Here is an 11,203-nt window from a genome sequence, read left to right as displayed (position 1 = left end):
AGGAGGAACGTGTTGCTCAGAAATGACAGCTGCACACACACACACACACACACACACAGAGAGGCAGTGGGAAAATAATAGCCACTTCTTCCACGCTTCAGACTCCCTCCGCCGTGCCAAATATTTCAGAGTAAATAGGCACTCTCTCTATTCATAGAGAGCATCTATTAGGGAAGGAACACATCACAAATATTCAGTATGATTCAGTGGTACACTGTGTCAATTTATACCCGGTAGCGTAATTAATACCTGGGGTTTTTTGTTTTTTTTTTTTGGTGGTACCTAAGCGCCAGCACCGTTGGCCACCAGGCACCCCGAGGTCGCCACCCCCCCCCCCCACCCAAACCCCCTCCGGGGGTGAGCTCGGTGGGCTGGGGGTCACCCCCGTCCCCCGTCCCCCCCCCCCCCGCCTCCGGGGGGTCAGGGCGAACCGAGGACGGGCCATCAGGGATTCCCCCCCCCCCCCCCCCAGGCCACCCCTGGCAACCGCCCCCCTCGCCCCGTCCCGCCATAACGCGCTGCCGGGAGGTGGGAGGTTGCGGGGTTGAGGTGGGGGGGGGGGGGGGGTTGGCAGCGGCGGTGACTCATATTTAAAAAACATCAGGATGAAAAATAATAAAAGACCTGAAGGAAGGACGGAGGAAGGAGAAGGGAGGGAGGGGGGTGATGGGGGGGGGGGGGGGGCTGCAGACGGAGGAATGCGGGAGTCAGGGGTCAGGGCCGCTCCGGGGCGGCGGCGGCGGCGCGGGGCGGGGCGGGCGGCGCGGCGCGGCGCTCAGGAATGCGCGGAATGTCGCTGTTTGTCCGCGGCCCCATTCAGCCCATTGGCGCCGCCGCCTTATAAAAGGGGAACGGCCGGCCCGGCGGCTCAGCAGTCACACAGCCATCCCCCTCCAGCCGGACTCGAAAGGAGCGGAGCGGAGCGGAGGAGAACCCATCCGAACAGCCACCGGCCACAGCGCCCACCCGCCCGCAGGCCCGTCCCCGCCGCGCCGCTGAGGAGAACTCGCCCGGCGGGAAACTCGCCTCGCCTCGCCTCAGCTCACCTCGCCTCAGCTCGCCGCTCCCCTCCGCCGGGGCAGCCCCCACAAACCGACGACCGCAGCGGTATGGCCTCCGTCAGCTTCGCCGTAGCCCTTCTCCTCGCCCTCCTCAGCCCGGTAAGCGCCACCGTCGCCCGCCCCGCCGCCACCCCTGCCCCTCGGCCGGCGCGGTCCCGGCGGCGGCCCTGACGTTCCCCTTTCTCTCTCCCTCCCTCTCTCTTCCCCCGCCGCCGCCGGGCAGGAGGCGCAGGGCCAGGAGTGCAGCGGGCAGTGCCAGTGCGGAGCGGGGCCCGGCCCCACCTGCCCCGCCGGCGTCTCCCTGGTGCTGGACGGCTGCGGCTGCTGCCGCGTCTGCGCCAAGCAGCTGGGCGAGCTCTGCACCGAGCGCGACCCTTGCGACCACCACAAGGGCCTCTTCTGCGACTTCGGCTCCCCCGCCAACCGCCGGATCGGCGTCTGCACCGGTGAGTTGAGGCTGCCGCCATCCTGGGGCGGGAGGGGACGGACGGAGGGGATCCCCGCCGGGCTGGGGAAGGGGGAAGCCGGGGCTGCGGGCCCGGCATCGCCTCACCCCTCCGCCTCCTTCTTCCTCCACCTCGCAGCTCGGGACGGCGCCCCGTGTGTCTTCGGCGGCATGGTGTACCGGAGCGGGGAGTCTTTCCAGAGCAGCTGCAAGTACCAGTGCACCTGCCTGGACGGGGCGGTGGGCTGCGTGCCCCTCTGCAGCATGGATGTCCGCCTGCCCAGCCCCGACTGCCCCTACCCGCGCCGGGTCAAGCTGCCCGGAAAGTGCTGCGAGGAGTGGGTGTGCGACGAGGCCAAGGAGCAGACGGCCGTGGGACCTGCTCTCGCTGGTGAGTGGGGAGTCCCTCTGCAGAACCATAGAATTGCCTGGGTGGGAAGCGACCTTTCAGATCAAGTCCAACCATAAACCCAACACTGACAAAAACCATCACTGACCCATGTCCCTCAGCACCACGTCTGCCCGGCTTTTAAATACCTCCAGGGATGGTGCCTCAACCACTGCCCTGGGCAGCCCATTCCAAGGCTGAATAACCCTTTCCGTGTCAAAATTTTTCCTAATATCCAATCTGAACCTCCCCTGGGGCAACTTGAGGCCATTTCCTCCTGTCCCATCGCCTGTTCCTTGGGAGAAGAGACCAACACCCCCCGGCTACACCCTCCTTTCAGGGAGTTGTAGAGAGCGAGAAGGTCTCCCCTCAGCCTCCTTTTCTCCAGGCTGAACAACCCCAGCTCCCTCAGCCTCTCCTCATGAGACTTGTGCTCCAGACCCCTCACCAGCTCCGTTGCCCTTCTCTGGACCCGCTCCAGCACCTCAGTGTCTTTCTTGTAGCGAGGGGCCCAAGAATGGGATGCGGATGACAGGTCTCTCCTGTGTGGAAGTTGAAGGCAGTGGGAGGGGTTGACACAGGGCACCACAGCAGCTGGGTCAAAGCAGTTAGTGGGGTTGCCCCACAGATGGGGCTACCTGAATTTCTAAGGAAAGGGAAGAGAGCCTCTAGCAGGGTGTGAGATCAGACAGTGGTCTCATCTTGGTTGTCTGTCCCCTGCAGCTTACAGACTGGAAGATACTTATGGTCCCGACCCAACCATGATGCGTGCCAACTGCCTGGTGCAGACCACCGAATGGAGTGCTTGCTCCAAGACCTGTGGCATGGGCATCTCCACCAGGGTCACCAACGATAATGCCTTCTGCAGACTGGAGAAACAGAGTAGACTCTGCATGGTCCGACCTTGCGAAGCAGACCTGGAGGAGAACATCAAGGTAAATAGGCTTATCTTTATGTATGATCTACTGGGATGCTTCCATCCGTTAGCAAAAACCCAGCGTCTTACCCAAAAAATGTGCAGTTCTGACAGGCAGTTGCTTTTAAGTGGATTACCTTGGAGTTTGAGTTTTGCCCTGGTGGTGAATAGTTTACGATTAAATGCCCTTAATTTTCTGTCACACTGTGTGACAGTGCCATAGCACTATGTAAGACGCTCTTGCTTAATGAAAATGTAATAAGGATTAGCCTGTCTGCTTGCCCTTGGCTTGCAAGCTTAGTGCTGGGTGACAGCCTGCCTTCTAAACGTGTTCTATTGGCTTGTATCCTAACAGAAAGGCAAAAAGTGCATCCGCACCCCCAAAATCTCCAAGCCTGTCAAGTTCGAGCTCTCCGGCTGCACCAGCGTGAAGACCTACAGGGCCAAGTTCTGCGGCGTCTGCACCGATGGGCGCTGCTGCACCCCCCACAGAACGGCCACCCTCCCCGTGGAGTTCAAGTGCCCCGACGGGGAGATCATGAAGAGGAAAATGATGTTCATCAAGACCTGCGCCTGCCACTACAACTGCCCCGGGGACAACGACATCTTTGAGTCTCTGTACTACAGAAAGATGTACGGAGACATGGCGTAAAGCCCAGAAGGAGACGCTTAACTAGATTCTCAACTTGAACTGATTTGCATCTCATTTTGTAAACATGATTCAATAGCACAAGGTATTTAAGTCAGTTTTGCTATTTTTTTTTTTTTTTTTTAAATTTCAACAAACTGCTCCACGTGACTTAAGACAAATTTTTCTACTGACCCCAAATGGTGGTTTGAAGAAGAAGGTAAAACGGACAGTGGGACCACAGCGAGACGCAGCTTCAGAACGAGGTGGTGTTGAAGGGCTTAAGGGAATTAAGGCAGGAAAAGCAGATCCGAGCAAAAAACGTTCCCTTAACGCGGTACGGCGTGCTTCGTCGAGTAGTGCAATTGTGGAGGAGACCGTTGGCATCTTTGCTGGTGCTGGTTTGGTGACAGCAGCCAACCCTCGCCCAGCAAAGCGCCGAGGAGAAGGTGTTCTGTCAGTCAGGACGGTGACGTTTCAGCTCTGACGCTCTGATTCCTGTGGCTCGGTCAACAAGAATCAGAATCATGTCTCTTAGACTGGACAGCTTGTGGCAGTTAATTTACCTGCAACGAGCTACTTTTTATTAATAATTGTAAATACTGTGTGTATATATATATTTTGTACAGTTATCTAAATTAATTTAAAGTTTTGTGCCTTTTGTTTAATGCTTTGAAATTTCAATGGTAGCCTTCTTTTTTTCGGAACAAGATAGGTAGGATCTAAAGCTTGTCTGACAATGCATTCAAAGCGTGAAATAGATGCTCGGGTGGAAATTGCTCGGCTAGGGCCAAACGGTGTGTCGAGATCAAGATGGAGAGGGTTAGAGTTGCGGTGCCTGTATCCTTACACAGCAGTTACCTGGTAAAATAACGTTTATTTCCGCTTTATTGGGCAAGTGGGCTTTGAGAAAAATGGCTCTTCTGTGGCTCCTCAGCCCTTCCACTCGAGCATTTGTTTCTTTCTTTGACTATGGCTCTTTTTGGACAGTTTATTTGTTGAGAAGTGTGACCAAAAGTTACATGTTTGCACCTTTTTAGTTGAAAATAAAGTATTTATATTTTTTATATAAATGGCTTGGTATTTCATTTACCTTTGAATTTTCACTTTACGTATTCCTGTGGCTTTGCACTAGGTGGAAAATCGAGTGATGGGGTGGTGGTTTTTTGGTCCAGAAGCACATCCGCTCCTGTGTAAGCTAATGATTTGTGGTTACTTATTCTGTTACCAGTGAACCAATGGTAGTTTGTTTCTCCTCTGAATTTAGGGCCAGGCTTGCTTTGCCAAGCCCGGTGTGGCGTTGGGAAGCGCAGCAGGTTCCTCGCGTACCACGTAACGGTGACTTCAAAAAGAGCTGGCTGGTCAGCGTATCTTCAACCCCTGCTAAGATACCCCATGCGACATCCTTAATGGCACTGAAATGTTCCGCTGGTTAAGAATTGTTTTCAGCTAAGGCAAGGAAAGAGGGGTTTTTTTGAAGTACCTACATTAAAATGGTTTCCGACTCTTAGAGTCAAACCCAGAAGCCCAAAATTCAGTCAAATTCTCGGTGAAGAGCTAACGAGTTGGAGCATAAAAACCACAAAATAATACAGGTTGGAAGGGGCCTCTTAAGATCTTCTGGTTTAACCCTCGTGCGGAGCAGGGCTAACTTCGATGGGGCTTTATTTGAATTAAGAGCTTATTGTGGCGTTGTAGGCAGAGCGCTGAGCTCGGGTGGCAAATACCCGGGTTATCTCGGGGACAAATCGTTTTAACGTTAAGTTCTGTCTGTAAAGTGTCTGTTGATTCTCGTGGGCCCAGAGAAGCACCGTAAGAGCTGCACGTTTTGATAACAGTCCAAATCTGGCTCTTCTCAGGTGAGCAAAAAAAGAGCATGAGGACATTTTTAAGTCCCTTCCTCCGTCCCCCTAAAGCTGAAAGGAAAGTTCCAGTCCCGCGCTAGGTCCTACGTTAATAACGGGACTTTTTTTCTTTTGTCCCTTTCTTTAGATGAAGGGATTCTCTGAATTTAAAATTAACCTTTGCACTAGAAGCATTAGTTCTTGTTTTCAGAAAAAAAAAACAAAACAAAACCAAAAAACAAAAACCAGAAAAAAACCGCCCTGCGTACTCTCCAACAAGAATCCTTTTCAGGCAAACGAGTTCAAGCTGGAATTTCCTGGTGGCGAAAGAGTGTTAGCTTAGAAAAATGTCCATCCTTCCTGAGCACCTTCCAATCCCACCGGTCTCAGCTGGCATTAGCGGCAAATCGGCGTTAGCAGCAGCTTTTGACTAATGGCGGGCGACAGAGCCCTAAACCTGTGGGAAGTCACCGGGAGTCTGGCCAGTGGCCTCGCCGGGCTTCGCACGAGGCCAGAGAAGCGTTTCCCCTTCCTCTAAAAAAAAAAAAAAACCCAGGAATTCTCCTGGCATGAGGAAGTGGCCTTTTTTGTCCTGTATGAAATAGTTTTGGGCAGCCTCTGGCTCTTACGCTCCCTGAGACGCTCCAGCATTTTTTCTCTGCATTTTTTTTTTTTCTTTTTTTTCTTTTTTTCCAGGTTCTGAATACGATGCAGCTATTCGGTTCCCCCTGGAAACACTTCAAAGGCTCATACAACCACAAAGGCTGGTTGTCCGACCGCTGCTGTGGCTCCACCCCCAAATAACAAGAGAACTGTCATTTCTGGTTCCAGCAAGGACAGGATGGGACGTCCACGGACTTCATTCATAGATATCACCGTAGAAGCTCCTGGGATCAGAAGGAAGAAGCTCAATATACCCAGCAGGTTGGGACTAGTGATTAGCACCCGTGAGAGATGGGGTGTTTATGGTGCTGCTCAAGTCCGTTCAGGGCTACAAAGATGATGAGGGGCCTAGAACATCTCTCTGATGAGGAGAGGCTGAGGGACTTGGGTCTAAAAAGTCTGGAGAAGAGAAGACTGAGGGGGGATCTGATCAACGCCTATCAATACTCAAAGGGTGGGTGTCAGGAGGATGGGGCCAGTCTTCTTTCAGTGGTGCCCAGGGACAGGACAAGAGGGAACGGGCACAAACTTGAACATAAGAAGTTCCATCTAAACATGAGGAGGAACTTCTTTCCTGTGAGGGTGGCAGAGCCCTGGAAGAGGCTGCCCAGAGAGGTGGTGGAGTCTCCATCTCTGGAGACATTCCAAACCCGCCTGGACACGTCCCTGTGCAACCTGCTCTGGGTGACCCTGCTCTGGCAGGGGGTTGGACTGGATGATCTCCAGAGGTCCCTTCCAGCCCCTGCCATTTATGATTCTGTGATTAACAACTCTGCCCTGTGTTCTTTTACAAATTGCTGTCAGACATTACAACGAATGGCCATTCCTTATAATACTGACCTCGTGAACCTCATGGATGGCTCGTGAGATTCACTCGGGTTGTGGGTTCAGTCCTCTGCAGTGGAGGCTGTAACCTGGGCCTGGGCCAGAGAGCAGCAGAAGGGCTCATCGATAATTAGGCACCCATCGATAAAGGGGCTCCCCCAAAACAGCTTGGGATTACCTGGTGATGCAATGATGCAGCTGCTTTGCCTGCCATCTGACAAATCATCACACTGCTTTCCAGGCCAGGAGAGAAGGATGAAAGAGACCTCCAGACCAGGAGAGAAGGACAGAGGAGACCTTCTGTCACAATATTTGAATGGCTGTTGCCACTGTGAATTAAATTAAGGAAGTACGCTGCATATGCAAAGCTGTTTAACAAGTTGTTGCTGTCCCTTGAGCGTATCGAGGATCATAAATCTCAGCTATCGCTGCATTATAATGATTTGCACTCCTTTTTTTTTTCCAGGAACACGTGTAGTCTTCTGGCAGAAGCATGCATCTTACACCATTTCACGCGTGTTAGACCTCTGAAGGTTTTACCTCTGAAGGTAAAGAAGTTTAAATACTTTGTTGTAAGGTCTCTTAGAGGTCCAGGTAGACCCCACACTGTTTGTAAGATGTTCTTTCAAAGGTATCACAGAATGCTATGGGGTTGGAAGGGACCTCTGGAGATCATCCAGTCCAACCCCCTACCAGAGCAGCGTCACCCAGAGCAGGTTGCACAGGATGGTATCCTGGTGGGGTTTGAATGTCTCCAGAGGAGACTCCACCACCTCAATCCTGGGAAAAAAGGAGCCCTTGTGTGGAATTTGTGGCATCTTAAACGATAGTTAAAACGTGGACCTTTCAACCATAAAGATGTTTCCCGATTCCACTGTTTGGGCCTAAGATGCATAGACGCAAGAATAAAAACTCAAAATCTAAAGTCCAAAGTCACTTACATGGGCGAGGACGTTGGTTCACATTCCTTCCAAAATACCTTGGTTTGGAAGTTTGCTGTCGGATGTTTGCATCCTCAGAAAATTCTATTTTCGTGCAGGTTCGCTACGGTCCTTTTAAAATATTTTATTCATATATGAAAGTGTATTCATTCGAAGGACTAGCTCTTTAAAATGGATCTCCAGCAATACTAGTAATACGGTTGGTCCACTGCAAAGTCACTACTCGTTTAATAAATGATAGCCAATTAATCATTAAGCAGGCATTCAAGGTGGCTGGAGACCGGAGTACCGAGTAATTTGTGAAATAACCGTAAACCGTCATATTTCGGATTTTTGTACCGTAACACTTGTGTGTGGATTTGCAGCTCAGCTTTCTAACACAATGCAGATGCGAACGGCAGACGCGATTATAGCCCTTTCAGATGAAATCGGCTCTAACTCTCCAGATGGAAATTTGTCAGATTCCTCAGAGCTAAGAAACATCCAAAAGACAGCAGTTAAGAAACCCTTCAAGAATGAGCCACTTTTAATGATCCGTAACCACACAGGAACAAATAAGTCTTTGAACAGGATCCAGTTGTTTGTCTCGCAAAGACGGGGGCTCAGCTGAGAAAACTGACTTTTGGACTAGAAATAGCACGCTCTAACTAGATGATTTGTGGGGGGTTTTTTCTGGTTTTGTTTTTTTTTTTTTCATGTAGCACAGCTTTTTCAGACATCACACTTGAAGAGCGTGTTGTACTTGTACCGTTGCACTGAAAAGGACATTAAGTGTGAGAAGGAACAGTGATACTCTTACCTAAACATGTAATAATTCAAGCGTTCTGACTTTGCATCCTACCACCAAAAACATAAGTTCTTTAAAAACACTGCTTAAATGTGGCTTTAACTGATGTTATGCTATGCCTACATATGGAAGTAGTTAGCAAGGAGAAGTTGGGATGAAATACCAGTGTAAGGCTTTGCCCAAACCCCAAGAAGAATCCGAGAGAGGAAGTAGCTCAGTTAACTTATTTTTCCTCTCATTTTCCACTTTTTTTCCTCCCTGCAGTTCCTTTGATTCATGCCCATAAATGGACATACCAAAAGCCACCGCGTTCTCACAGTGTTTTTTCAGCCCGCCTGGAACCAGGAAATACCAAGAATTTCTTCAAGGAACCTGTTCCCAAACCGTCCTAAAGCCTTCAACGCGTCGAGCCTTTGAACGGAGTTTCGACGCGTGACTAAGGTCCCATCTCCACCCCACGACCCCAGCCTCGGGGGACAACTGCTGGCCCTCGTTGTTGCCATCCCTGGCCTTTTTTGGCTTCTTTTTAAGAGCCCGGACCCACAGAGCAGCAAATATGGGACCGTTCTGGAAAGTATCACCCCCCGGCCCCAGAAAAGCTCGGATGCAGGGGAGGGGGGGGGGCTATTGTGGGCGCATTCCTCCGCTCCTGCCTGGTGTTGGGCCAGTGCCAAATGGGGGAGTATTTACCCTTTGCTTAATGGTAAGTAAATCCAACCCTAATGGTGGCATAATAGCGTTTGTGCTGTGAGGAACAAAGCATTTTACAGCTTCACCAGCTGTAAACCCAAAAAGGTTGCCAAGGCGGGTGCTGCAGTGTAAACACCACCCAGCGGTGCCTCCATTCATTACTCGGCCCCGTTAATTGGGCCACTGAAAGAAACGCACAATCCAAAGAAACGTTTGTTGTTTTAAATTAGTCCTATTACAAGCAGGTATTTAGCAGCTTTCAGCAGCTGTGAAATACGTTTTCCTGCTCCTGAGCTAAATGCTAAGAACCGGCTTTTCAGCCAGTTTGCAGGACTTTAGGTCAGCCTGGCTCATTGACATAACGGCGCTCACAGGGGGTTAGACCTCTGGTGGCCCAAAGTCCCGGGACTGGACAAAGTTAGGGGAGCTGCATGGGGCTGTCAGCCTGCAGGGGGAGCGGGGAGGTCCCAAGAAGACACGGGCTGGCTCCTGTGGCATTTGCCTGGCAATAAGCACTTGCAGGAGAAAGCATTGCATGAGAAAATACTCTGAAAACACTCAAACGACCTACAAGGCAGCGGTAAGTCAGTGTATCTGGTAAATGAATGTGATGGACAGGACTCAAAATAGATCTGAGATACCGTTCAAGCTTTAGACAATTCATAGATTCATAGATTGGTCCAGGCCGGAAGGGACCTCCAAAGGTCATCTAGTCCAACCTCCCCGCAGTCAGCAGGGACACCCCCAACTAGACCAGGTTGCCCAGGGCCTCGTCGAGCTTCACCTTGAATATCTCAAGGGAAGGGGCCTCAACCACCTCCCTGGGCAACCTGTTCCAGTGTTCCACCACCCTCATGGTAAAGAACTTTTTCCTAATATCCAATCTAAATCTCCCCTTCTCCAACTTAAAACCATTGCCCCTCGTCCTGTCACTGCAGGCCTTTGTAAACAGACCCTCCCCAGCCTTCCTGTAGGCCCCCCTCAGGGACTGGAAGGCCGCTATGAGGTCTCCCTGGAGCCTCCTCTTCTCCAATGTAACATCAGGGAATGGATCGATAGGATGAGGGGGAATGGTTTTAAACTGAAAGAGGGGAGATTTAGATGAGATCTCAGGAAGAAATTCTTTGCTGTGAGGGTGGTGAGACACTGGAACAGGTTGCCCAGAGAAGCTGTGGCTGCCCCATCCCTGGAGGGGTTCAAGACCAGGCTGGATGGGGCTTGGAGCAACCTGCTCTGGTGGGAGGTGACCCTGCCCATTGGAACTTGATGATCTTTAAGGTCCCTTCCAACCCAAACCATTCTATGATTCCATATCTGGGAAAGTATTAGATACAACTTAAATACACCAGATTATGGTATAGTGTCAATTATGTTTCTTAATTACACATTTTTTTAATGATACAATTAAAAGGAAAAAAAGCTCTTTATTCTTCACTAAAGAAGACATTTGACGTCTTCCAGTGAGAAATCATCTCATCATGGACACAGTGATTTGGCACAACACCGTCCTCTGAAGGAACTTGTTTGCCCTCATTCTCAGACTTTGGCTACACCACAGGCACCGAGCCGTTCACTGGTCCAAGAACAGGTAGGGGCCAATTTCCAATTTCTGCCACCCCAACGAAGGTCAGCGTTAGAGTTCATTGATCTCAGTGGAAAAGTGTATTTGTTTTGACTTAATTCTCAAGAAAAGCACGTATGCAAGAAAGCAAATATGCAGAGCAATGGAAATATGTGAAAAGTCCCATTTGGCCTTTTCCGTTTATACAAGTTGTTCTAATTCTGGGGTTGTTCTGAGGTCAGAAAGTCCAAGGGAATAAGTTGATCAAGCTTCTGAAATCTTATGTGGCAGGAGTTAATGAATAAGGGCAGCTCATAGAATCATAGAATGGTTTGGGTCGGAAGGGACCTTAAAGATCATCCAGTCCCAACCCCCTGCCCTGGGCAGGGACACCTCCCACCAGACCAGGTTGCTCAAAGCGCCATCCAACCTGGCCTTGAACCCCTCCAGGGAT

At 50.8% G+C, this 11,203-nt stretch overlaps 1 protein-coding gene across 1 annotated transcript; it reads left to right on the top strand.

Moving 5' to 3' along the window:
- Positions 1-876: 876 nt before the first annotated feature.
- On the top strand, positions 877-4,508 carry CCN2 (cellular communication network factor 2). The gene is made up of 5 exons (XM_074168104.1): positions 877-1,160; positions 1,285-1,507; positions 1,646-1,897; positions 2,618-2,829; positions 3,166-4,508. Exons 1-5 carry the CDS (start codon positions 1,110-1,112, stop codon positions 3,460-3,462), a joined length of 1,035 nt encoding a protein of 344 aa, XP_074024205.1. The 5' UTR covers positions 877-1,109; the 3' UTR covers positions 3,463-4,508.
- The last annotated feature ends 6,695 nt before the right edge of the window (positions 4,509-11,203 follow it).

The sequence above is a fragment of the Numenius arquata genome, chromosome 2 (genome assembly GCF_964106895.1).
Source record: "Numenius arquata chromosome 2, bNumArq3.hap1.1, whole genome shotgun sequence".
NCBI classification, from domain to species: Eukaryota; Metazoa; Chordata; class Aves; order Charadriiformes; family Scolopacidae; genus Numenius; species Numenius arquata.
The sequence above is the reverse complement of the archived record's forward strand: the minus strand, read 5'-3'. Positions and strand labels throughout refer to the sequence as shown.